At 47.3% G+C, this 27,455-nt stretch overlaps 1 protein-coding gene across 3 annotated transcripts in view; it reads left to right on the top strand.

The window, feature by feature from the left end:
- The first annotated feature begins 7,659 nt into the window (after window positions 1–7,659).
- Window positions 7,660–27,455, top strand: part of SETD1B (SET domain containing 1B, histone lysine methyltransferase) — a 53,147-nt gene continuing 33,351 nt past the window's right edge. For 2 of the 3 annotated variants that reach the window (XM_040609828.1, XM_040609824.1), the window contains exons 1-6: window positions 7,660–7,980; window positions 8,312–8,466; window positions 8,922–9,020; window positions 9,534–9,804; window positions 12,589–12,701; window positions 15,451–16,626. In XM_040609828.1, coding sequence (XP_040465762.1) covers window positions 7,908–7,980; window positions 8,312–8,466; window positions 8,922–9,020; window positions 9,534–9,804; window positions 12,589–12,701; window positions 15,451–16,626 — 1,887 coding nt within the window. In that variant the 5' untranslated portion in view covers window positions 7,660–7,907. Of the gene's footprint in view, window positions 7,981–8,311; window positions 8,467–8,874; window positions 9,021–9,533; window positions 9,805–12,588; window positions 12,702–15,450; window positions 16,627–27,455 lie in introns of those variants that run through there. The other variant, XM_040609829.1, reaches the window with a different exon arrangement.

The following is a 27,455-nucleotide window of genomic DNA, read 5'->3' as shown; positions in this document are numbered from 1 at the left end:
TCCTCTCCTTCCTCCAGTTTCAGTCAAATTTGGCAGTGGGGTAGAAGTCCCAAACATATTTAGGTCTTGAATGAACAGCTGGGTAGAGAATGTAGTAGAGGCACCACCCTGGTCTTGGGAAAGGCAGGCAGAGCTGAGCCCTTGCACATACCAAGGGGCCGTACCGCTGCCCCATCAAGCTCCCAGCCAGCACATTACCCCTCGCCCAGCCAGACAGGCTCAGCAAGACTGGCAAAGAGCTGGAAGATTTGTCAGGGGACATTTATGGACACAAATCCATGGGAGACCAAGCTTCATGAGTTTACCTGCTGAGAGAAACTGTTTTAAAAAACTGTGAGGTTTGGAGGTAAATAGTAACATCAGTAGTAGGAGATTTCCGCAAGAGGGCTGATGTGCCATACCTCAATCCCTGCGAAACATTTATCTGATTATGAGTAGGAGATTGTAAGAGCAAGAAGGCATAACCCAATGGATTAAAATCCATTAAACAGGAAGGTCTCAAAATGCAGCTGTAACCACTGTGTTCTAGAGCTGTCATCTTTCTTTACAGGTCCTGCTACCGTTTTGGGCTCTACGTTATTTTATGGCTATGTTATAGACACCAGGGCAGGCAAATGCTGCAGTGTGCCTCCTGGCTCCCTTCCAGCTCCTAAATTGGGCTTTCTTCCCATGGAACTGAGGCGTGGCAAGGATGGCGTACATCCAGACCTCCTCCTGACACAATATTGACACCGCTGAGGTGTATACGCACCCGGAACCGGGAAACTCCTACAATGGAGACAGAAGCAGTTGTTTATCTGGAAGAAAATACAAAAACATTACTAACCAAGTTTATAGGTGACACTCAACAGTGGCAGGAGGGGCTATAAAAAAAAAAAAAAAAAAAAAGCCATTGCAAGCAGCAATGCTGTCTAAGGATTTGTCCTTTTCCAGAGGGCCAACTGTAAAGCCCTAAATGCAGAACAAAAAGCACAAACCAACAGTACGGTGTCCCAAGAAGGAACAGATCTGAGAGTATTTTGGGAGCAGTCTTGGGAAAACAGCTGAATGTGGGCTGGTGTAATCCCTGGATGCCTAACAGAGACATCTCAGCCAGGAGGGCTGTTGGCACGGGTACGACTATCGCTGATAGCCGATAGCTCTGTCCCCTTCTGCCCAGATCAAAATGGCAAAAAACTGGAGTGTTCACAGGGAACTGCAACAGGAACGATTACAGGATTTGTAAAGATGGACCCGAGGGGGAGCTCTGCAAGTCTGCAACGGGAGTGTTAAATGCTCAGTTGATCAGCCTGTACACAGCTACATGGGGACAGAAATCTGGTAATGGAGCATTCCTCTGACAAGCAGCCTGAGATACAGCAACATCCAGAAACTGAAAGCAGAAACTAGGCAAGTTTAAAAAGGTTACTTTGATTTCTAGTCTGTCAGGTAGATTTCGATGGAAAGCGCTTGGTGACTCTTATTTTAGTCTCTCTCACAGCCCATTTAAAAATGAAATTCTGATGTTTTTCTAAGATGCAGGTACGCTGTAGTTAAATTCTTTCAAATGAGAAAAAGCAACTAATTCACAAAAATCTTATGACCTGCATAATGCAGGAAGCCGAACCAGATGAACCTACGTCTCTTTTGTCCTTTATAATACACTAATCTAGCTTCCTTGCACAAGCAGTGGATTGTGACATGAAAACCTTCAATATAAAGGATTCTGGGTACAAGCCAGTCTAAAACAAAATGTTGTAAACAGTCACGATCATTGTTTGGCAGAACAGCTGCATATTTTTTATTTCACTTTGCCTCTCAATCTAATTTGCTCTTGTTGCAACACTCTGCCAAAGAAATTAAATCACTTCTTATTGATAACAGACAGTGAAATAATTAGCATAAGAGTTTTCCACTCAACAATGCAGGGGAGGGACGCTGTGGGCAAGAACAAACCCCTTTGCTTCAAGAATGTGCGCAGAGTCACCACAAGCTGTTCAGAGAAAAAAAATTCTTCTCCCGCCCCCCCCCCCCCCTCCCCTGAGAGATCTCTTTCTTTCTCTAAGAGTCTCACCCAGTAAACCAGGGTCAATCTAATGCAAGTATGAAAGTCTGGTTTGACCTTTCTGGGATTTAAACATGCTGTACCAGAACATTTAGCTTTTCAGATACAAGGTTCAGCCATGAAACCACCCACTCTGAGAGCGCAACCAGTCTCAACTGCCTCGGTTGACTTTTAAAACTATATCGAGCATTACCAGTCATTTAGAAACTCTGAAAAACGGAAAGAAATGTGCAGCTCAGACTTACAAAAACAATTTCCAGAAGTGCTGAGGACCCACACAATTCACTGGGTCTGCACGGCGGGCTCGCTGTACGAACGCCTGCTGCCCCAGCAATTTCTGGCCCTGGTTCGCACGTACGCCAGGCACACACGCTTTAGGACCTCTCCCAGCTGGAGCAGCTCATGGATTCTACCATCGGGAACGGCCGTCCTGAACAATGATTAATTGCAGACAAAGATCATAGTCCTGGAAAAATACGCAGAGAGGTGCAAGTACAGACAAAGCTGTCTAAGCTCCCACAGTATTATGGTCTGGCTGAATCGTTTCAAAGCCTACGTTAGGGCAGAGCTAGCTTGCTTCAGGGTTAAACAGACCAACGTCAAGGCTTAAATGCAGATATTACTAATATCCAAATATTTATTTAAACAAATTTTAAATCCCGGGACAGTTAAGAACCGATGCTGTTTAAACCTGCCTTTTTTTTTTAATCACTTCACGTGCTGACTTAACTCACTGATGCAAGCTGCAGAAACGTTTTTACTACAGTTCGTAAAACCCCTGCAAACCCAAGCACAGATCTACACCGCCCTTTGATCTACACGTCGCCTGATTCGGCCATTTCCAGGCAGCTGAAACGCTTTCCACCTCTCCTGAGAAACAGAGGAGCATTTTAATGGTGTTTAGCTAAGAATAACGTCACCCTTTCTTCCAAGTTGACTAGCAGATTATCATGTAAAGCGATTGTAAAGCGGGAGGGCTGCTGCAGTGCTGGCAGCAGCCAGGGCCAGGCGCTTCCCGGCGGGCTGGCCGGAGTCGGGACCCAGCCCGGAGCGCCATGGCTGCCACGCCGCAGCCCCGCCACGGGGGCACAGGCACCGGGTTACAGCCACCCTGGCAGTGCGGAACCCTTTTTTTTTTTTTTTTTCAATTTCCCCTCCATGGAAACGTGTTATGTTTTGTGAGGACGGTTTGTCGCTTGTTCTCGACAGAGCCTGACCCGGTGAGGACCGAGGGGGGGGGGGGGGGGTTTACGAGGAACGAAGGGATGAGCGTAAGCCCTTCGCGTCGTTGCGAAAGGCGCAGGCTGCGGTGCCTCCTTCGCGGCAGCACCCTGCTCCCTTGCAGGAAAACACACCTGAGCCTCGGCACATACCACAGCACAGGTTTTACAAACCCACGGACCGACTGGTCCTGAGCCGCAGGAACTGGCGGGCAGGGCGCACCCTGCCCGGCACATGCCGCTCCCGCAGGCAGCCTCTGCCAAGCAGCCACTTACCTTCTCCCTCCCACAGGGTCCGCAGGACGCTCCTGCTCTAGCCTTACCAGGGAGGCCACCTCTCTACAAGTGTTTGCTTTTCCTCCCTGTCCTGCCCTCTGAAGTGGTTGCTCAAGCCAGGCTTTCCTAGCTCACCTAATCTGGGTCTGCAGTGGAGCACAAGATACAACTCCCCGCAGAGCACAGCGAGGCTTGTGAAGCTCCGAAATAACCCCCACGCCTCCACCCCAAGCGAGCCGCAGGAAAATCTGCTCTGTTAAAAAAAAACAAAACCCAACAACCAACCACAAAAAAAAAAACAACAAAAAAAAAAAAAAGAAAGGGAAAAAAAAAAAAGCAGCACATGTAACACCTCGGACGGCCATGGCGGCTCGCACTGCAGCACGGCAGCCGGCTCCGCGCCAGCCCAGCCGCGGGCCCGGGGAGCTGGGCGCTGCAGGCCGGCCGGGCCGGGCCGCCCCATCCCCTCCCGGCGGGCGGGAGGAAGCAGGGCAGCGGCTGCCCCGGCGGAGCGGCTGGGCGATGGCGGAGGGGGGAAAAGCCCAGGAGGGCCAGGAGAAGGAAAACAACAAAGAGCCATGTGACGAGCGGCGGGGAGCGGCGGCCGCGCTCCCCCCGGCGCGTTGGCGGGGCGCAGCAGCCCGCTCCAGGCGGGGAGGCTGGCGACGCCGCCCTGCTCCTCCCGCAGCCAGCGCTGCCTGCTCATTTGCCTGTCTTCCCCCCGCCGCCCCCCACAGCCGCCGAGTCCGGGGTTTTGTTAGCTTTTTGTGGGCTTTTTTATTTTTTTTTGGGGGGGGGGGAAAGCACTGTTGTTTGTTCCTCTTAATTTTTTCTTTCCCCCCCTCTGCATTGGGCTACTTTCATCTTACGGTATTTATATAAAAGCCAGCGAGCGGGAGGCTGCAGCGGGGGGCAGGGAGGCAGGCGATGGGCGGGCGGCGTTATTTATAGGCACCCAGGGTTGGGGCTGCATTATGCGAGCTGCCTTTGTCCTGCCCGCCCGGCCAGGCCCCCCCGCTCTGGCCGGGCTGGAACGACGCCAGCCCCGCCGCCCGCAGTGCTGCCTCCCGCTGCTGCAGGGCGCTCCCCGGCGCGGCCATCTTGTGCGCGGCAGCCGCGGGGAGAAAAAGCCGCCAAGCGCCCCGCTCCCTCCCCGGCTTCGCCTTCCACAACCCCTCACAAAGCGGTGGGGGAAGGGGGGGGCGGGAAAGGGGGAGAGAAAAAAAAAAAAGGGAGGGAAAAAAAAACCCAACAAAAAAAACCCATTTCCCTCCAGTGATCGGGACGCGAAGCGCCGCCAGGCAGTGGGGGAGAGCCCGCCTCGCCGCCGCCCCAGCTCTGAGGAGAACGCGGCGCCGAAGGAGAAGCCATGATGGCGGCTACCCTCACACAACATGGAGCGCGACCGGGAGCGCCCTGCCTGCCACCAGCCACCCCTCCCGGCGCCCGGGACACGGTGCTTCCGCAGGCTTTCACATAATAAAACCACCAGACTTCGGCGGGGAGGCCATTTCATGGGCTGGGTGGCTGCACTAAAGCACAACTGCTGTGAATATCAACTGCGTCACGGCTCCTCCAGCTGTAAAACTCAGGCTGCAAAGGGTCCCTCACTTGGAAAGAAACTCCCTCATTTTGGATTTACTTCCAGACCTCCTTTTCCCCCCCTCTCTCCAAGTCACTGCCTCTCGGTATGAAGGATTTTACAGTGCTTTTTAGTGAGACATCCGCCATTAAGACTCACCGTCTTGAAAAACACCCCCCCCCCCATTTTGTTGCCTTTTTTTTTTTTTGATCTTCTGTAATTAGACGGATAAAACATGTAAGGGATCCCCACCACCACCGCCTTTTCGCCTTTTTTACAATCAACTTCACATCTTAACTGTTCGCAGGCAGATTTTTTTTTTTTTTGTGCGTTCCATTTAACAACCACGTAACGCCTGCAATGGATTCACGGCGTCTCTCCGCAAAAAAAAAAAAAAAAAAAGACACCAGGGCTGCGGACGACCAAGCGCTTTATGCAGAAAAGAGAAATCCCTCCCTGAAAATAGACGTTTTCAGAGACGCTGTTAGATGTATCTGAGGAGAAGGAGATCGCCACCGCTCACACAGACGACATTAGGATCTTTCTACCCAGGACAATAACGTTAGCCGCACAGGCCTGGTCTATATGTTTCTCTGCAAGGGCAAAAGGGGTTTACTTACCCGCGCACCATAGTTGAATGCAGCTCTGAAGGTGAAGTTGTTACGCTTTTTAAAAATAACGGCTATAAACATATACGATCTGTATCACCACTTCGCTCGTAAGTTTGCAAGTCAAAGCAGATCTTGTTAAGATAGTTTACGGATCTTTGTATGACAGTGGTCTAGCATAAAAAAAAACAAACAACAACAACCCAAAAAAAAAGCTATAGAAAAAGTTGTCTAGCTATGTTAACTGACTGTACGCAGCGAGGACTCCTACTCGAGGCTTAAATCTACCTTCCTGTGGCAGATTTACCCTGTACATAAAAAGGACGTTCAGTGTTTTTCCACAGAGCACGCAGACACTAAAAATATTCTCCTATATAGTTTTAGGCTGCACATGTTAGTGTGAAAACACCTGGTTAACATTTAATGGTTGTAAACAACTTTCAAGCATCTCTTATCTAGGTATTTTGCTTTATAAGTAAAATACTGGAAAAAGCATAAATTGGTTTAGGTAAACAGACAAAAACATAAGACATGCAAATGAAGGCTTAGCAATAAGGACCACTTCAGTAACATTAACATGAAAACTACACTTAGCAAGGACAGAATGGATTGGGTACTTACAACGTAAGAGGAAAGGAAAAAAAAAAAAAGCGCTTATCATAGTCAAATTGCCTTTTTGACAGATTCACTATTCCTATGGTTATTATTTAAAACGTTACCTTGTAAGCACCAAAGGAGTTAATAAAAATGGCCAGGAATCAAGTGTTTAATACAGGAAATACTCTCTAAAATTTATTGTTCGGTCATCAGAGAGCTGTACAAAGCTTAAAAACCCACAAAATAACGAAAAAAAAATTAAAAATAATGTATTACTTTTTTTTGGCATTCGAAATTGTTAACTGCTGACATAGGGTGTGCCATGACCTAGTTACACGAGACAAAGATGGATCCCGAATCATAAGGGAAAAAAATCCGCATTTTTTTTTTTTAAGTTTTTTTTTTGGGGGGGTCAAATCTTCCTTCTTCAGTGAGTCCTCTAAGCATGGTGCCAGACTAACACCACCCCGAGCGCTCCCCGCAAGTGGACGGTGTGGATTCACATGGCGGATCCCCCTTTTGGAACAAAGGAAAAGCCCAGTTGGCCATTTCGCTCCATTGCAGAAAAATGGCTGCCTGATCTGTTGGCCTCTCCTTAGCTGTCTGCTGAAGGATGTTTTTACACCGCCGTCTAATAACTCAAGCCCCATGGAAGCTGCTCGCCCATTGGCTGCGGCCGCCCCGCTGCCTTTAACCAGCCAATTGCCCGACCGCGGCCGAGCTGCCGCGGACCGAGTGCAGCCGCGCCATGCGCCCGCCGCGCTCCGCCCGGCTCCGCGCCCCGGCGAGCGGCGGGGGGACCGCGCCGCCCGGCCTTTAATACCTAAAACAAAATGGAAGCTCCCCGCTGATTGGCTGCCGCCGGACCCGGACCTTTAATAAGCAAAACTGCTTCCCCCCCCCCCCGGGCTGTGTGTCGCCGAACGGCAGCACCACCAACCCCCCCCCCCCGCCGCTACCGCTTCTCTCTTCTTCCCTCTTCTCTCTTCCCCCCCCCCCCCCCCCCGCGCCTTCTCCCATCGCTGCTGCAGCAGGGCGGCGGGCTGCGCGCTCCGCCTGCGGCCACTCGGTCCGGGTTCGCTGAAGTCTTACCCCTAAAAAGAGGAAAAAAAAAAAAAAAACCAAACCAAAAAAAACCCCAACAACCAACTTGTCCCACCTATAGGTCCATCTTGTTTAGAAACAGTTTGCGCTAAGGTAAATGCAGCGGGCAGATTCCACTCGCCCCCCCCGCATGCCGTTAACCCCGGGGCGGGGAGGAAAAAAAAATAAACCCACCCCGGCGGCGGCCCATGCGGCGGCGCGCGGCGGCGGGGCGGCGGCGGCGGGCGGCCGCGGGCCGGGGGCTGCGCCGCGCGGCCGCCGTGAATGTGCAGGCGGCGGAGGGCGGTTAGGCGTTCGCGGCGCTCGCAGCGGTGTATTGTGGGAGGCCGCCGCCGCCAGCAGCGAGCACACACAATATGTGGTGGCTCGCAAAAACGGGAGGCAGGAGCCTGGCGGCCAGCCCGCGCCGGTAACCGGCCCCATGTGAGACGGGAGCTCGCCTTTCGCCGCCCGGAGACGATCGGCCGCCGAGCGCGATGTCTTTCCGAGAGATCAAGGCGGGGGAAAAAGCCAAGCACCCTGAAGATCATGGCAAAAAGCAGAGTTCAAGTGAGATTGGGTCTTTTTTATTATTATTTTTATTTTTTTTCTTCCTCCTCTCCTCCTCCTCCTCCCTCTCTGCCTCTTGTCTGGCTGGGGTGGAGGGGGGACCCGGCTGGCGATTCCCCCATTTTAGGGCTCGCTTCGCGGTGGATTTCCTTTCTGCTTGGGTGTGTAGAGCGGGCGGCTCGTTTAAAAAAACAAAAACAAAAAACAAAAAACCCACCCAAACCGAAGAGGTCTTTGTTGAATGTTTTGTTTTAACTTTATGGTTTTCCGTGGATTTTTTTTTTCCCTTTTCCCCTTCCCCCTTTCCTTCCCCCCCTACCCCCCCGTCCAGGTTGGATCAACGGAATGGAGAACAGCACGCAAGCCAGCACTTCTGTCGAGAAAAGAAATCACCATTGGAGAAGTTACAAGTTGATTATTGACCCGGCTCTGAAAAAAGGACAGCACAAACTCTACCGTTACGATGGGCAACATTTCAGCATGCCTGTGAGTGAAGGCGGGGGTCGGGGTCGGGGGGGGTGTCGTGGGTTTCCCCCATTGTGTTTTGCCCCCCCCGCCGACTCCGTCTTACCGGCGGTTTTGGGAGGTGGGGGTCCCTCCGGGTCGTGGTAATCCCTGCCATAGCACATGTGTGTAGGAGAGGGGTTCGGGGGGGACATACACAGCCACCAAAGTTACCGCCACCTGACACTGTGTATTCAACTGTCAGGAGCCCGAGAAGGAGCCCAAACCTGCAGCTTTATTTCTGTGTTTCCAATCTGTGTGCATTTCTCAGCAGTATTGCAATTTGACACGTGTGTGTATATGTGTGTGTGTGTGCTTTCCCCTTCCCTTGAGACAGCCTGTGCTTTCTTGGGGTTTATTTTTTCTTTTATTTGTGTTTTAAATTTCAAGCCCTGTTATTGCTGGTTTTGTGCTCTCTCTCCTCCTCCTCCTCCCAGAACTCGGGAATCGCTCCTGTGGATTGTGTCAGGGATCCCAGAATAGGGCGAATATGGACCAAAACTAAGGAGTTGGAGCTGTCTGTCCCCAAATTCAAGGTACTGCCCTGACTTTTGGGTTTAGCTCTGTGTTCTTGTTTATCTGGGAGTGAAGCTTCAGTTTCAAGTAGTTTAATGGACCGTTTAAATGACAGTCATATTCCTATTAACATTATTATTTGGCAGACTGTTTAACAACAATCTTCTTTTATAAAGATAACGAGAAATCAATGTGTCTGCCTAACGAGATCACTTGAAGGTTTTGGAGCTGTGTCTTGGGGGCTTCTCGGGTAGGGGGGCGGTGGAGGGGTCCTCTCTGCTGACGGTACAGCTTGAAATACATGTCTGTAGCCCGGAAAGGAGCCAGTTTCAATGAATGGCTGCAGCGGCAGAGGCTCTGCTCAGCTCCGGGGTTCATCCCAGAGCCTTGGAGGCAGGTTTTTTTCCCCCCGAAGTTTGCAGGATGCTTTAACCCTCTCCCTCCTGTGTCATCCTTACGCCCTCTCCCACGCTCGTTAACAATGATAATTATTTTTATCATGTCCCCCTCCCCATCCTTGTGCCCGTTTCCAGATTGATGAATTTTACGTGGGGCCAGTGCCTCCCAAGCAGGTCACCTTTGCCAAGCTGAACGACAACATCCGTGAAAACTTTTTGACCGACATGTGCAAGAAATATGGTGAAGTGGAAGAGGTGGAGATTCTGTACAACCCCAAGAACAAGAAGCACCTGGGCATCGCCAAAGTGATCTTTGCCACTGTTAAGGGAGCCCGGGAGGCCGTCCAGCACCTTCACAACACGTCTGTCATGGGCAACATCATCCACGTGGAGCTGGATACAAAAGGTGAGGGGGCACATTTTGGCCCCGTGCGTTTGGGGTTTGCAGTGCCCCTTTCCTAAAACGAGAGAGTGTTGCAGACCATAAAGACCCGGTGATTAAAAATATGAAGGGAGTGCTCCAGTTCCCCCTTCGAGCGGGTCTGGTTTCTGGGGCCTTTGCAAGTCACGTGGAGCCAAATGTGTTGTCTGTTGCTAGGAGACAGCCCTGTAATTTGCAAAATGCTGCCATCCTGCCCGTGTCCCCTGCCTGGTCCCCTGCTCTCTGCCCTCCGAGCCCTCCCGTGCACCCACCTCCCTGTCCCAGGCTGCCCACCTCCTGGGGCTGCCGGACCCCATGGCACCTGGTTTTTGCAAACTTTGGATTTTTGGGCAAACCTTGGGGGGGGTTACCGGGACCCACATCTCTGCGTTCTGGTGGTGGCAGCAGCAGGGCTGGGTGCTGTCCTCTGCGTGCCTGGCATTTCATTGATACTTAGCAGCAAACTGGAAGCTGGCAGCAAAAGAGTGCACACGCAGCACTTGTCAGTGTGTGTGCGAGTGTGTAAGTGTGAGACTGTCTCTTAAAGTGACAGGAGCTCTAGGTATCCAACTCTCAGCCCCAGACCCAAGCCCTAGGGAGCCCAATAAAGTCTCTGGAAGTATGGAAGCATTGCATTTCACTGCTTTGTCTTTTCTCTTTCCTCTAAGTGTGCTAGTGAAGGGCTTTGCTAAAAAAATGCTTCTGAATTTTAGAAAATGTCTAAAGCTGAGGTGGTGTCGATCAGTTGCTGCTTGTACTTCTTCATTCCAAACATGGCATTTCTAGTTTAAAACTGACTTGCTGCACTCTTTCATGGGAAGAGGACATTGTTAACACTGTTTGCTTAAAAATGTGGGTATTTTTGTTCTGTATTAAAAGGTTTCAACAATGTAGTGCACAAGCTATATGGCAGTTGGTGTGCTACATGTGGTAAGAGGGTATAATAGGATGTTTATTGACAGTGATCACTGGTAGGAGAAAAATCACAGTAGTAGTAATATAATAGTTTGTATTGTGAGCTAAGCTTGACCTTACATATGTATACTTTGAAATTCTAGTATCATTAATGTTTGCAGACAGGCTTCTCCTGCTTACTTTGAAATTCAAAGGTAAAAATTACATTTAAGAACAAATTAACCATTTGGAGGTTTAATAATGGAAGCTAAAGCAGGCTCATAAGTAATGGATGTCTTAATGAGAGGCATTTTAAACAAGCTGATTGTACTACATTCCTACTTGTTCTCCATTTTTATAAACTACTCGGCAAGTCTTGAACAGGCAGCTGTTCAAGAAAGTTAGCTGTGCATCAGGGAAATGAGGGGGTTTTATGCTTCTGTTTCTTGGGAGAAGACATTGCAGTCTTAGTTTCAAATTGCATTTTTGTTTTGTTTGCCAGCTGTATATGGTTTTTTTTTCCATTGTTGCATCTCTTTCATTCTGAAAGAGTAAAACTGTCAGTGTGCTATAATCTGTCACAATCAAGTAAAAAATGTTCCTAAAATAGCATCAGCAGGTTAGGATGTTCTTAAAATATATATACATAGTTTTCAACACTTCTTTCTAGTATTCAGCTTTTAAAGAGAATGAAAGGTTGGTCAAAACCTTTATTTTCATAGTCTAGCAAAACAAATATTAGGAGCAAAGGTGTCATTTTATCTGTCTGGCCAGAGCACAGGCCTGGGAATCTGGAACTAATAAATCCAGTCTTCTCATCTAAGACAGGCTAGTTTAAAGCAGCTTCTCTGCCTCAGTTTATCTACAGAATGGACACATTGAATCTGTCCTTAGAGAAGATAGGTGGGAATCACTTCACATTCATAAACCTCTTTGAAAATGAAATTGTAACTTTTACTGCATTATACTGGGGATCCAGGAAGAATTCTGAAACTTTGTAGCAATTACTGTATATTTACTTAAGCAAGCCTAGCACTTCTATATCCATGGCATTGTAGTTGTATGCGGGGGCGGTGTGTGTTAATATTTCAAGTATCTCTTCAAGCTCTTGTAGTGAAGAGATCTATTTTGTCATGACTTTAATTGAAATAAATCAGTTTACATAGTTGAGGATATGGCTCAAGTCTTTGTGAAATGAGATTTGATAACCGAATAACCTCATCTGCAGCATTTATTCAAGCTTTTCTGTTACACGGAATTGTGCTAAGGGGTGCTTTGCTTTCACATTGCACAGAGTGATTCACAGGGAGTTTTATTCTTCGAAGGATGCCACTGAGCACACCTTAAACCAGGGAAGGGAAAAAAGGATCAGTAAGTGTCTTTTTGGAAAAGCAGCATTAATGATTTTGTCCTCAGCGTTCCCATGCATCATGTTTGCATTAATAACAGCCAGTTTCTAGCAAGGTGTGTTGGGAGAGCTTTCTGAAGCGGCTCTGGGTCTTGGCAGAGGCTTGTCCCTTGGGTGAGAGTTTCACTTCTCAAATCTGAAAGCTATTTGCTTGGTGCTTTGGAGAGGAGGGAAACTGCTGTTCTCCAGAAAGCATGGTAAAGAGCAGAGCTGCCAAGCAGGCTGAGAAAAGGAAAAGGATTTTAGAAACCTCCTTGTCTTGGCTGCAGAAGGGAGTATCTGACTTCCCTTGCCCAGCAGATGATTTTAAAATGATCCTTGTGAGCCTCAGGGGTGATTCCTGCTCCTCAGTTGCACGGATGCAGCGGGCTGGGAGTGGTAGCAGGGTCGTGCAGGTGTCAAGAATATGTATTTTTACATAGACTGGTGTTTGTGTTTAACCAACTCTTCCATTGTGGTCTGTGCAGGTGAAACCCGCATGCGATTCTACGAACTGCTTGTTAATGGTCTTTACACTCCTCAGACCCTTCCTGTAGGCACCGAACAGGATGTATCGCCAACTGTGAATGAAACTCTCCAGGTATGTTTGCTTGGCTTTTTTTTTAAGAATAACTTTCTAGAAAATTCAAAACAAATGCATCATCAACGTTAGTGTTTTAACACTTTTAATTTAGCCCCCCCTTTTTTTTTTTTGTCTTGCCGTAGTTTCAGTGGATGTTACTAATTCACATTTAAATATAACTTGCTCATAATTGCCATAGCAAATGTAACTCTGCGAATGCAGTGCATGTGGCTAATCTGTATGCCGGTGTCTGCATAGATGGTAAGTGCTTTTTGTCTTTCTGAATGAAGAATGCCTACAGAACCGACAGTATGTGCCCTATTAACATTAGAAATTCCTGCAGTTTGGAGTGGATCAGATCTGTCCCTGAGATGAGATTATTCCCTTGAAGTCAGGGGGAATGATTTACAGTGGTACATTTGACCTAGTGTCTGCAGTATGTAATCCTTAGTGTGTATGTTCTTCAGCCTTGCTTAAAGGCTAAAAGATGGAAGGTGTCTGTGAATAGTGGCATCAATTTTCCAGAATCTTAATAAGTCACTGGAATGAGTTGTTAATAAAAGCAGTGGACAGAATTTCTGAGGGCTTCTGGTGTCTCTCGGTACTTAGGGTATGATTCTCTGAATGGCTTTGTACAGTTACTTGCTCCCTTGTGAACCCCACTAGGATGAGGGGGAAGTGAAGCCTGTTCGTGTGAAGTCATCAGCCCTCTTGGGTTTTCTAAATGTACTTTGGCTCCCGATTGTGGCTTAGGAACCCACTTTAAGGCATCACATTTGAAAGAGATTTGGCAGAGATTTTTTTTTTTCCCTCCTCTCTGTTTCTCTGCAGTCTTACGACTTCTTAAAATGCCATAATTTCATTAATTCTGTGATCAGATGTTTTCAGGACAGGTGAGAGCTGTACATTGAATGTGAAAATCCTGTTGGTCTGCAAAACCAAAATTCTCTTCTCCCACCAACCACTCCAACTGCAACAAGGCAAAAAACACAGTATCCTTTTAACAAAATCATAAAGAGGCTGGTTCTTCCTTACCTCCCAGCAAGGTGTTTTTAAAGACAGGAGGGAGGCAAGTAATGATTTTTCTGGGAGCCCCACTGTGAGCAAGGCCTGGCTTTTCATTTTTGCCGGTTACACATCTCAAAAAAAACCATGGACTGATTGGTTCATACTCCTTTTTCAAGGTCCACAGCAAACCATTTAATTGATGGTATCCCCCAAAGTGGTCCCTGCTGTAATTCTCTTAAAGATTGTTTCTCTAGTTACTGTGTTCATGTATTATATATTATATTATTATCCTGAATAGATTTCCTCCCCCTGCCCTGCCAGTTACCACCAAAATTATTACTTTGTGGGTAACTTCAACTGTTTGCATCATGTTCTTGTCACTAGCATTGCCCAGCAAACTTGTTTGCTGTTGTATCTTGGTGAAATACACCTGATACTTGCTTTCCCCCTCATGCAGAGCAGCAAAGACCTGACAGTTCTGTGAGCCGCAATCCCTGTCTCCAGGCCATATCCAAATCCCACTGAAAAACAACCCTCATCACATCTACACCAAAGGTGCAGAGATGTGGATTTTAGTAAGAGGCACATGGCTGGTTCCTGACCCTTCCTATAGGTTTAAGAACAGCTGAGGAAGAAACTCCTGATGTCCATGTGGTCATGGTCTCTAGGGGGTCACACCAAGAGCAAGTCCATGCTATTGAGTGGGTGAGGTGCGTGTGGGCATAGCCGGGAGGTGAGAGCTCAGCTTGAGTTTGATGGTGCTGGCGTGTTACAAGCAGCTCGTTTTAAAGGTTTCTTTACCTACCAGTGCTTGTGAGAGGAGCAGCCAGCCTGTAGTCTCACCAGTTCGCTATCCTGGTGTGCTTTTGGGGAGCTGGAGCTCAGTCCGGCCTCTTTTGCTACCAGGAGGGTTCTCGCTGAGCTCTTGCTTTGCATTATGGAAAATTGATTTTGGCGCTGATGATTAGTGTGGCACTGTTATGACTCAGCAGAGTCTGAGTTGGAGCAGGGCTGCTCCTAGAAACCCCCTGAATGTGCCTATGAAGCGAGTTGCAGAGCCATTACTTTGCTGCTCTGTAGGCTTGTAGGGTTTCAGTTTCAAATGCCATAATCAGTAGTGCTCTACCTGAGTGTTTGCCTGTGACAAGGGGTTTAAAAAGGTGTTTCTGGCAGTTGAGAACTTTTTTGTGCTTTTTATATGCGTAGTCTTCTCCCTTGTTGTTATAGATGAATGTTTGATGGGTCAGCTCCCTCAGCTGGACCAACACAGAGCCCTGCTGCTTAGCTTTGGTTGCAGGGCTGGCACTTTGCTGATTTGCATGGTTTGATTTGTTCACAAAAGACAAATGGATAATTTAATGTCTTGGAATTTTCTTAATTATCATTCCTATTTGCAAATTAGACAAGCCTTATGTAGTTGATAAGTTGAAACTCTTAGCTAAAAGAATTGTGTAAGGCTCCTGTTCACCTGATGCTCTTGGGTATAGCTTTTAAGGAATACTGTTGTATCTGCCTTCTTCCTCCTCTTATAGACAAGTACCACTTTGCTTGCCTTTTTCTTTTAAATGAAAGGGGCCTGTTAATAATGGATAATGATTTGTGTTTTCAGGGATGCTGTAACCTTTTTTGTTCGTTTGTTTCTCCCATGGACATCTGTGCAAACTCCTGGGTACTCAGCTCCTCTGAAAACCAAGCAGATTAGACAAGTAATTTTTTTAAAGTGTGTGTTTAGGTGTTTTTCTCTCTTCTGCTTTTATAGTTGACGGATTCCCTGAAGCGCCTGAAAGACAGTAACCTTTCTTCTGCGGGATCATCTGTTACCCCGAACAGCAGCACACCGTTTTCCCATGACACAGCCTATTCCAGCTGTCGGCAAGATACCCCAAACTCGTACAGCCAGTTTACCCCACAGTCCCAAGGAACACCTCATACCCCACGGTTAGGGACGCCGTTTTCCCAGGATTCCACCTATTCTAGTCGTCAGACGACACCTGTGTACCATTTTGGGCAGGACAGTGGGTACAAACCCAGGAGACATGAAACAAAATTTACAGACGCCTACAACCGTCGACCAGGACATCACTATGTTCATAACTCAGCAGGTGTTTACCGAGGGACAGAGCATCAGTTTAGTACATACAAATCCCATCAGCAGGAGCCAGTTCAGTTCTCTCACACTCCTCCCCTGAGCCACTCTAGTTCTTCGAGCTACAAATCTGCCTTTTCTCCCTACCAAGCACCAGCTGTATTTCCCCAATCTGATGAGCAGCAGTTTCCCCAAACTTCCAGGGAAACTGAGTACCGAAGACCTGCGCCACCTCCTACTGAGATGGTTGTGGAAAGCAGCGCTGCCACTAACATCGATTTTGTCCCAGTGAAGGAGAAACAGGAGGAGCCTCCGCCCTTGCCCGCTTCGAACGCTGCTCCTGAACCGAGCACAGCATCCTTCTCTCAGACTCCAGAGAGAAGCGAGACCCCTGGCACCCCCACTATGGAGTCTGAAATGCAGCATAACAGTTTAGATTCAAGGATTGAGATGCTCTTGAAAGAGCAGAGAACAAAGTTACCCTTTCTTAACGAGCATGACTCGGATAATGAGATCCGAATGGAAGGTAGCCCTATTTCCTCTTCTTCTTCCCAGCTTTCTCCCATCCCAATGTACGGTTCAAACTCTCAGCCTGGTTACAGAGGTCAGACGCCCTCCTCGCGCCCTTCCAGCACAGGCTTGGAGGACATTAGCCCCACGCCGTTACCTGACTCTGACGATGACGAGCCCATCCCTGGGACGGCTTCTCTGAGTCAGAATTCCCGGGGGACATCAGAGGCCAGCATGACTCCCATTGATCAGCTAAGCAGGACCTCCAAAATTGAGACCTCGGAGGCTAAAGAAGTGGTGCCTGGTGACCAGACTCCAACATCAGAAAAAATGGATGAGGTAAGTGAGCTGGAACTGAGTTACGAAGCTCCATGCATATCTCTAGAGCTGGACAGGGTGGGGAATTGTACTTTTCTTTTAGTGTTGTTAGAGCATAGGGTGTATGGTGTTTTTTTTCTGTTACTCAAGGCAGCTGGAAATGAGTTAGACGTGACACAAAGTGATGGTCTTAATCAACTTGCCAGTCTCCAGCTTTCCTTGTTTATAATAGCAGCCTGCTGCAATTTATAGCTTCGGGAGAGCTCAAGGACTGCACGAGCCATGGACGCTTGGCCAGTGCTTGTGCTGTGTGAATGTCCTGAGTGTCGATGGACGCTTAAGCCACTAGAGGAGTTAACTGAGCGCTTTCTGCCATGGCTTTGGTCCCTGAGCATGGGAGTGCATGTATGCACACATTTGCTTAATGGGGCTTTCATGTTACACTGAAGTATTGAATGTATACTTTGTTTGATAGCTCTCCAGCTATTTATACCATCTGGTTTGAATGGGAGACAGTTGCTGGGTTTTAATACTTGCTTTGCTCAGTTGAAAGGGGGAGGTAGTTGGCTTGTGGGGGATGTGCTCCACTGAGTCTTCCAATAATAGAGTGGAGCTTGCTGCCTCTGCTGGGGCATTTGTGGCTGAAGGGACAGCGAGAGCTTAACAGTGTGGAATGGTGCCAGCAGACAGAGAAATTACGTTGCATGGTGTGTCTGTTTGGGAGGTCTGTTGCAACAAATGTGAGTATCGCTGCAGTAGATGTGTTGGTTCTCTTCTGTTGTGTCAAGGAACAGTCAAAATACAGATCTTGGCAAATGCCAGACCCTTTTTCTCCTCAGTATTTATAATAGCCATGCCAGCAGATGAAACTGCTGTCCCTAGTGTGCATGAACTCTGCAGTAAGGGGACTTCAGCCATCCAAGAAGGCTGGTCTTTTGTAAATGTTCTGAGCGTGGGAGATCAGTTTAATTTCTCATGAAAGTTTGCTGGGGTTAAGCTGGCAGAATGGATTTCCCTCCAGTGGTCTACAGTTGTGACATTTTCACCCGAGAAGTGGCTGCATTTTAGGAGAGGAGGAGCTGCTCCTGTAGCTGTGGGCTTTGCAGAGTGCTTAACTGGAGGAAAACCACTGCAGCAATAACGTAGTGCAGGTCTCAGTGCTAAACAGAAAAAAAAATAATTGTAACTGTACTGGATATTTTGTGTTTTCTACATGCCTTTCCAAACCTGCTTGTCCTTGCAGTTGCCAGTTTATAGAAATGATTCAGCTGCTTGAGGTCTCTCATTCATCATTTAGCCTGGCCTAGGCTCCCCTCTTGGGAGGCAAGTCCCTGGCCGGTGGGACCTGATGATGTATTAATTAGGAATGGAATTTTTGATTGCTTGAGCTGGGTCTGGCAGGCTTAAGAGGGGATAACTCTCAGTTTGTTTAAAAAAAAACACAAGGAAGGCATCCCTCATCTAAAAAAAAACACATGAGGAAGGCTTCCCTCATCTCCTTGCCATTCTGGGCTTGTATCTGCTATCCTTACTCTCATGCAAGTGGGTTGCAGCCAGTTCTGAGCATATTTAGGAAGATGGATGAATGCCAGCATGGTATGTGGGGTCAGGCACTTTGGGTAGCTGACATCAGCCTTGGGGGACTGGCTGGAATGTTATATTTGTGGGTTGCAATATGGGGCAGAAGTGTGCTGACGTTGAAGCCCATGTTAAGTCTTTGTCTCCCCTTAATGAGATGCTGGTGTCAGAAGTTCGCGCTTGTGGTTCTGTGATACAAAGTGGTATAAATGTCTCTATCCTCTGCAGAAGTCAGAAAGGTGGTAGCAGGGTCTCGGTGCAGGTCATTGCTGCCTTAATTGTCTCCTCCCGTCAAAGAAGTTTGATGTTTGTTGTTGGAGCTGTTTATGCAACCCTCCTCTTGGTTACAAATCACACTAAGCTATTCTGGCATGTTGGAAAAGTTGCCTGCGCCTTTCATTGCTCCTTCTGATGCACAAAAAAACATCTCCATGTGTTTTTGCTTCCTTCCCCCGCCCTTCTTCCCCCCAAGTTTTTTGCTTTAGAAAAAGGCTCTCCTGGCTTCCCTCTCTTTTGCTGAAGAAGCAGAGCTGAACAGTGACTTAACATAGGCTGAAATTTGAGCTGCAGCTTTCCAACTGAGTTAGAGAGGGGCATTGACTCTGTCTAAGGGCTGGAAAGCTGAACCTCCAGCTTCAGCCTATTGTGATACTGCTATTCAACTTCCAATCGTTCAGAGAATCCTCCAGCAAAACAGAAGGAAGGCAGATCCCGAGTATTTCTAGTGACTGTGTGGCGTGGGGAGCAGAGCAGCAATGGTATGTTAGTGTAGGGAGGTCTCCTTAAGAATCATAAGGAAGCAATAAAGCGTAGAGTTTGAACTTATTTACTTCATATTTGGCTCTTCAAGGGTCAGAGCAGCCCCAGGCCAGCTCTCTTAGAGCGGGTGCTCTAGCTGGGAAAATCTCAGGACTCATAAGGATGCCAGCAAAGTTGCAGGGAGGATTTTCCTGAGACAATAGGTGCTTTTCAAGGACCTACTCCTGTTTCCTGTCAAAACAAGCGTGATCTTTGTCAATGATCGCCAGTATGGTAACATTTGTTCCATAGGTGAAGCGCTGTCAGATTGTCAGGCAAGTTAACCACCCCAGACTTGCCATAAATAAAGGAGGTACAGCCAAGCCCCAGCAATTGCTCTGATTTGTCATGCAAGACCCCGGAGTTTGATTTCAAGATCCGGTATGATACTCCTAAGCCAGAGCTTGGCAGGGAGTTCGGGGTGTGGGAGGGGAAGGGCTGTGCATCTGTCTGCAACACCTAACTACGACTAATCTTAGAGCACTGATTATGGTTTGCAGAGAAAGTCCTGCTGAGCTTAGCCAAGGGACGAGCACTGAGAGGTGGAAAAGAGTGGGATGTGGGCAGTACGAGGTAAGAGGAGGAAAGGGATCCTTTACAAACAAACAGCACTACCTGTCAGCCAGGGCAACAGGGCAGAGAGGGCTTTTTCAATAAACTTAGAAGATGGCAAAGAAAGGAAACAGCTGAGCTGCTTTGTTATTTTAGGAAAATTTTTGAGGATAGCAATATACAAACTTTCCTTCCTATGTTCTTGAGAGATAACAAGGAAAGAATTGTAATGATTTTTTTCACAGGATCTTTGCTGTTTCAGAAGTGCAAAGGTTGAGTAAGTACAGTTTGATGTTTTGACATCCCATTTGAGCCAGGTCTTGTTTCTTTGCTTGTTACAGGAAGAGGCCTTGCCTGTGTGTGCTGGGGAGGGTGACAGGATTGTAACAAGTCACTTTGTTGTATATTGATGATGCCTTTCATGTTTCAGCTCATGAACGTTTTAGTTTGTGTGTGTAGCCAGTGTGTACTAGGAAGACCGTATGACTGACAATAGTATTCTTTGAGATTTATAAATACAGAAGTACATTTTAATTGTGGGATCAAGACTCCTGTCTTCCTGGTAGTTTGGCTAAGCGCCTAGTTACTGTGATGGGAGGGGTGCTTTAAAAATGCCAAAGATAATCATAAAAGTGAAGATCCTGAAACATGAATGAGGTGAGAGCAGTTCTTGTGCTTGCTGTGAGTTTTAGCAAATGGTTTGGGGAGCAAACTGGAAGTCACACAGTGCACAGCAGCCCTAGAGGCCATGAAAGCTGCTGCTGTCACCAGCACCTCTCAGTGTTTGTTGGCTGTTGCGAATGTTTTTGATGCTGAGCTGCCTCTTACAGGACAGCATCAGCATCCCTGTGACAAGCTCTGTGTGTGTGTACAGCAGATCCTCTCGCGGTTACCCAGGGAGAATTTCTGTGCTTACACATAGATGAGGTGGGTCAGGCCCAGTCCTGCAGTGAGCTCTGCTGAAGTCCCTGAGGTTACATCTGGGCTGAATTTGCACTTCACGTTGAAGTATCTTCGGGTTCTTTTGTGGTCATGGCCAGAACTGGAAGAAATTTATGTTGAAGTGTCATATTGTCTCTCTGGAGCCTTAGCAGGATGCGATGATATTCTCCTCAAGACACTGCATCGTGCCTTGTGCTGCTCTGTGCTGCAGCATCCCGTACGGACTGGGCTGTGTTTCAGTAGCTGGTAAATGATTCCCCTTTCCTACAGAGCGAAGTTCAACCTTTTAGTGGTCACGAGCACCTGTGAGAGAAAGCAGTGCCCCGATGCTGTCCAGGCAGCGAGAGGAGCTGCAGGGGGTTTCTCTGCCAGCAGTACCTGCAGTGGTTGCCCCAGGAGCAGCTGATGCCCCTTAGAGCTGTGCTGTGCAGGAGGCAGGTCAGTCTCTGGCTGAAACAGGATGCTCTGCTCATGCACCCTGTTCCCACCTGTGGGCTGTGTGGGATCAGAGGCAGCCCCATGTTCCTGGGACATTGACAGTGGGTTAGAGGGAGCCTCCTAAAGATGAACCCAAACACACTCAACTGGGGGATGTTTCTGGGCTGGAGAGTGCAGAAGTGATTTATTCAAGGTAAATGAACATTAAGGTTGAGAAGGTAGAGTCGTAAGAGCCAGGAAATTTGATACCTTGGTTTCCACAGTAACTGTGCAAGAGCCCTTATGCCCATAAGTAGCTGTTATGTATGTATAATATATATGGGTACACCTGGGATCCAATTTACAGCTAGAGTGGGATTCATCATTTCTGGAGGGAGATGGGGGGAGTACGTGTGGGGAATGGTTGTTCTGAATGTATTTTTTTAATTGAAGAAGGGAGAAAAACCCAAGAGCTGTGATTTATGCCCAGTCTCATAAACACTTTTTCAAATTTTCCTGCCTCCTGAGCTCTTGTGAATGCGATCATGCCTGACAGAACCGGTTCCTAATGGAAACTCAAAAAATAGGTATATGTTATGATCACGAATTTCCAGAAATGTAGCCAGCCAATGCCCAGGCAGCAAAGATTTGGATGACTGCTGTGGTTTTATATGTGAATTACACCAGCCATGTTAAACCTGTGAAATTAAAATGAGTGAGCTGCTTAAACTGTGGGTTCAGTTCTGCCCTCTGACCCATGCACAGCAGCAGTGAGAAGCCACAGGGACTTCAGGGGATCTTGTGGAGTTCAAGTTTGCTCAGAAAAGAAAGGCAGCACATAAATCCCTCGAAAGGTGATTTAAATGTGACACTACACTGGACCCTTTTGAGAGCTCAGAGATCTGTTCAGCCTCCATGTCCAGCGGAGGGAGCACGCTGGGGCAGGACTGCAGCCCTGCATTATCCTGGGGATGCTCAGGGCTGAGAGTCAGTTCCTATATAACCTGGCCAAGACCAAGGTAAGGATGTCCTGGCTCCCAAAGCAGTGGAAATGCAGGAGGATATTGTTACATTACCTCTTTTTCCAGAGCTGATACTTGAAGACCACAGGCAGGGACTGCTTCCTTTACATCTGATTCACTTACCACATGAAAACCTGCTGCTCCTGCAGAAATGTACACAAAGTAGGGAAGGTGCTTTGTGTTTGCTAAGTTGTATTTTACTTTTGACTTTTTGTATTTGGCTCCAGAGTGCTTGCAAGGCAGGTGGTTAGCAGAGCAGAGGGCTGGACCAGCCAGATGTGTTCAGTGTAGGAAACAGTGAGAGGTAACAAGCCTGGTGTGGTTTTTGCAGTCACTTTTTCAGAGCAGAATTGCATAGGATTCACCTGGTGTTCCTTGCCATGCACCCCCCTCATGTGTATGCTCATGGCGGGGGGAGGGGGGGAACTAAACGGAGAAACACCTGACTGTTTGTGGTTTGGGTTTGTTGGATACCTGACAGCTTCAGTAGAATGAGAGAACATGCCTCTTGTTGATAACAGCACTAGAAATGGTGAAATGCTCTGGAGTGTAACTGAAAAATAGAAAGCGGGCTGTGGTTGGGAGGCTGAGTGGTTCTTTCACTCTCTTTATACCAGGCCAAGACTTTGAGGCTTTTGCATTTTGCATACCTAATAGAGATGACATTGCCGTCCCTTTTTATAAATCAGTTGTGACTATACTCTTGCCACTAGCTCAGTTTGTTCTCTACTTTGCCACCAGTGACTTTCTGTAAATTTTCAGTTCTTGGTGGACTGGGTGTGTATAATTGAATCTCTTGTTAATAGGTAGAGCACTACCTATTTTGTGTTTATGTAATCTATAGATGCTCTGCTGCGCTGGAAACTTAGATCCAAATTACAATGTTTAACCAGAGCATATAGCTTATGGCAGAATAATATTTGCAAGTCTGAGCTCTGCAGACCATTTACAGTTAGAGAGCCCTTGGCATCTTCTTTTTGCTGCTTACAGAGTTCTTCCTATTCTTTTCAACACTTGGGTTTTAGCAGTGATGATATCGAATGTTCAGATGTCATAAATGCAGGCTGTGAAGCCTCACATTGAAATGACACGTTTTCCTTGCAGTTTCTCCAACCCATTATCATTCTAGTTGCGTTTCACATCTGATGGTTGTGAAAAGTGACCAAGGGAGAATGCAGATAAGTTACTGGATGGCAGCGTGTGTTGCAACATGCAGTGACACTGAGAAATGTGCCAGTGTTTAGGTAATCAGTAGAAATATTGAGAAAATAATTGCTGTTAGCATATTGTGCTAGCAGCCGCCAGAACAGCACTAATTTCTGGGTCTGATTGTGAAGAAGACGGAGCAGCCGCTGTGTTCTATATGTGGCTGTGTCTGACACAGAGCAGTGAACAGACGAGCACTTATTCAAATTTTTGCTGGCTGTTGCCTTTCCTGGAGTCCTCTAAATAGATACAGTTCACCAGTAGAATGGTTTTTCCGTATACATCAGTTTTGAGTCCCATGACTTTGCCAGCCCCCTTCTATTACTTTTAATTTTCGGTTTGGGGTACTTGTTTGTACCTAGTGAAGATGGGGCAAAACTCAAAACGAAACCTGTGAGTTCGTTAACTCTGCTCATCACGTACCTGCCCACGAGGGCTCCTTTGACCCAGACGTGTTACTGCTGTCTCAGGATTTATTATGAAAGTGCAGAGCTTGCTTTTGGAAATGCCCATTCATCATGACAAAAAGATAGCTCAGATTTTTCAGCTCCTAAAAACAAAGTCTTTAAAAAGAAAAAAAGAAAAAATGGTAAAAAAAAAAAGTCTTTAAAAGTGTTTTTTGTTTGTTTAAAATAAAGCCAGTGACTGTTTTTGCAAGGTTCCAGTGGTGCAGACAGGCATGGTGAGGTCAAGATGCATGTAAAATAGCAAGATGGCAAACTGGGGTTTCTAATTTCTCCCCAGGTTGGAATAGGTTCATTCCTCTGGGTGTTGCAAAAGTATTGCTTCAGGAGCAGTTTGAGTAAAGGAAGTTGTTCGTGGCTTGGGCTCCAGCAATCGCTCTTTGCATAGAGGGCACTGTGCGTGCTGCGCAGGCACAGCGCAGGGAGGAAGCGAAACTGCTGCTCGAACTCAAAGCTGAGAGAGTTCTAATGGTTTGGAGGGTTTGGTTGCAAAAGGGTCTGAGAGCTGTAGCAGAACTTCCAGTTTTCACTCATTGAGACTTGGGTGCTTTGACTCAGGTGCTTTTGAGTGGCATTTGGATTTGTTGGCTGCTCTGAATGTGTGGGTTTGTGGAGTATGTGTTTATGTGGAGCTGATAACTGTGTACTAAGTGCAATTTATTGCACACCTTTGACCAGCTCACCTGCATTTTGCCCAATCTCTCTTTCTCCATATCAGGCAGTAAGTCAGGGAGATCGTTAGGAAAAAGGCTGTGAGAATGGTGAGGAGGGGAGGAAGAGGAGAAGCAGAGATGGTCTCACCAGGGTCCAGTCCTTCCCATCTTTCCCCTTTGCTTGCATCTTGAAGCATTCAGGGTGGGATGTCCTCGGGCTCACCACTGCCCAGATTTCCTGTATCAATGAGTGCGATGGCATGGAGCCTTAGGAAAAAGAGGGCTGAGGATTGTGCAGGTTGGGTGGTGTGGAAGAAGGGCTGGGTTTGGTTTTTCATGGGGTTGAAATGGCCCTTTGCTGGCCTGATCAAGGAATCGGTTGTTTGCTGGTTTTGTTGATGATGTGGAGCGTGAATTGCTTTCTTATATCCAGATTTTTCCCAAAAGAGCTGTGTTTTGCAGTGAGCGATACAGTTTTGTGCTTACGTCCAAGTGGTGTGCCTTCCTGCCACTATGCAGGATTAACGTGCATTGCCCATGTTGGGGAGGTGTTCCCTCTGGAGCCTGGGGAGGGATTGCTGAAGTAGGCAGCATCTTTCCAGGTTTCCCTTCTCCTGGAGGAGCTTGTTATTTCTGGTGCCTTGTGTGTCCCAGGCAAAAAAAAATAAAAATAAAATTCAGGTGATAGTGTTATTTGATGGAAGCAGGAGCTGGTTTTAATGTTGGTGCTTGGCTCTGGGGTCACTTTCCCAATCCAGTCCTTGTTGCTAAGTGGTTGCCAAATGTGGCATTTTGGTCAGCAGATGTGCCTGGGAGTTTCCAGTGCAGATAATTGAAATATTGTCTTTGAAGGATGCAAATAAATGCGAGCAACTGTTATCATGGTGCTACAAGTATTTTGCACTTGTCCGGGAAAAAAATTACTTGGAAAATATGAAAATCCTTAGTACTGCATAAAATTATTCAAATTACAGTAAAACACGAAGGGCAATCTACTGGTTGAATACATGCCATGGAGATGTGTGTGAAAGGATGCATTTTGACAAGAGAATCTCAGTGAATTTCTTTGCTTTTTAATACAATGTCAGGTGGGATGCATCTCCCAAAATAAATCGGAAAAGTGGTAACAGCACATGGTTTTGCAAACTTGAGGTGTATTCCAGGTCAGTGGGAGCTGGCAGGAAGACAGTGTGAGTTTGGTGACAAAAGGCAGCCCTGATGGAGACCTGATGCTGGGATTGCTTTTAAATTTGCTGGGAGCAGGGAGCACCCCAGCCTAGCTGCAAGACACCAGAACTAAGCCGTGATCCCTGCTGGGTTGGATGCTCAGACTTCAGCTTGAGGAAATCTTGTTGCATGACTCTGTCTTGGCTCGTTGCTGGGGTGCATGTGCTCCAAAATGGCTGTGGCACAAGGCTGCAGTCAGGGAGGTGCTTTTTGGCATGGCTGTTGTGGGTGCACAGTCCTTTGGGGGAACCCCAGTTGGCTTTTGCAGCCCAGCTTGGGAGGCTGTGTATTGCTCTGGGGTTGTGGAGAGAGGGGGGGGAGGCAGGCGAGGGAGACATGAGGAACTGCACTGGTGGGTTTGCACTGTTTTTGGGGGGTTAACCACTGTGCGGTAGGTGCAGCTTGCACATGGCCTCTGTCTTTGCTCTGGAAGGTTTGCCTTTAATAAAAACTAAAAATCAAAAGGGCAGCTCAATAGTGGTCTCTAGACTTCTGAGTTGGGATGGCGATGGTGTGAGGACTAGATTTTATTGCAAGTGAATTGGGGGCTAAACATACAAACTGAGTTGTGAGAAGGATGAATGTTGAACCCATGTTATGACCCAGTTTTTGAAGTATTTTTACCATTTTGACTGAGCTCTGGTATCAAGAGTATCGCACGGTGTAACTCTGTTCTTACTGAGGCACAACCTTAGTATCACATCCAGTGAGATGTATTGATTATGGTATGTGGTATAAATAAGCAGTGCCATGTGGCTCTGGTGCTTCAAAAGGTGCTGAGGCTAAACCATCCTAAGCAAAAAACTATTATTTGCAAACCACCAAGCCAGCTGTTCCTGCACAACTGCTAAAAAAATAATAATAATAATAAATGCCTGTGCCTTCCAGCTGGTCACCTGAATCAGCGAGTGCATGAGCACAGAGCTGTGTTTGGCTGGTTTTGTGTCTTTCTCACAACTGTTTCATACAGCTCTTTAAATGAGTAACCTGCCTTTCCAAGAGTTCATATGTAACTTCAAACTAATGAACCAATCTAATGGGAAAGCTGCTTTAAAAAATAAAAATGACCGCTGTGTGACTGAGAGTGGTTTAGTATGTCTGCTCAGGTACGGAGAGATGCTGTGCTGCAGTGTGCTTCTGTGGGGCTTTGCACTCATCATTTTGCCAAAGCTCTTTAAAGCAAGCATTAAAGAAGTGAGTAAAGCTGTCACCAACATGGGGAGGCCTGAAAGAGCCTGAGGGCCGGGGTGGTTGGTCCGAGGAGCAGAGAGCGTGGGGGACCTGCCACTGGTGGCTGCTGCTGAAGGGCTCTGCCCCTGTGCCTGCAGCCCTTCTGCTTGAGCGGTCATCTGTAGTAGCACTTGATTATGGTTTTGCTGCAAGAGAGAACGGAAAGAGAGTTTGGACTAACCCATGAGTAAGCAAGGAAAAGGCAGGTCTTTACCTTTCCTTGGTTGTCTGTGGTGTTGGGGGTTATTTCTTCTAGGTTGCTGAAAGACCTTCAGTGGGAGGTCAGAGCAGTCAGTGCTGTGCAGAAACCCCACCAACAACCAGGATGTATGCGGTGGTGCTCCCCTGGGGTCTCTCTGCTACTCATGACCATCAGATTAGGACACGATCATGTTCAGTAGTTGCTGGTGGACCCGTCTTCCACAAACTAATAATTTCTTAAACCCATCTGCACTTCTGAGTGCAGTATCCTGTGGCAATGAGGTGCATAGCTGAATTTTGCTCTAGATGAAAAGTATTTCCATGTGTGTTTTCAACCTCCTGCTTGTTAATTAGGCGACAGGTGGGAAAATCAGCGTACTTTACCTCTTGTCTCTTTTTTTCTTAAATATTTTATGCCTGCACAAATGGCCGTGGGAATGCAGCCCAGCCGTGGGGTATTTCCACTCTGGTAATTTAGAACAGTTGTGGTTACACAATTTATTTTGCATATAGTAGGGATAGTTTAATAGCAGAAGTTTGGTATCTTCTAGAAGGCCATG

The sequence above is a fragment of the Falco naumanni genome, chromosome 1 (assembly GCF_017639655.2).
Source record: "Falco naumanni isolate bFalNau1 chromosome 1, bFalNau1.pat, whole genome shotgun sequence".
In the NCBI taxonomy this organism is placed as follows: domain Eukaryota; kingdom Metazoa; phylum Chordata; class Aves; order Falconiformes; family Falconidae; genus Falco; species Falco naumanni.
Note: the sequence above shows the minus strand (reverse complement) of the source record. Positions and strands in the feature narration are given on the sequence as shown.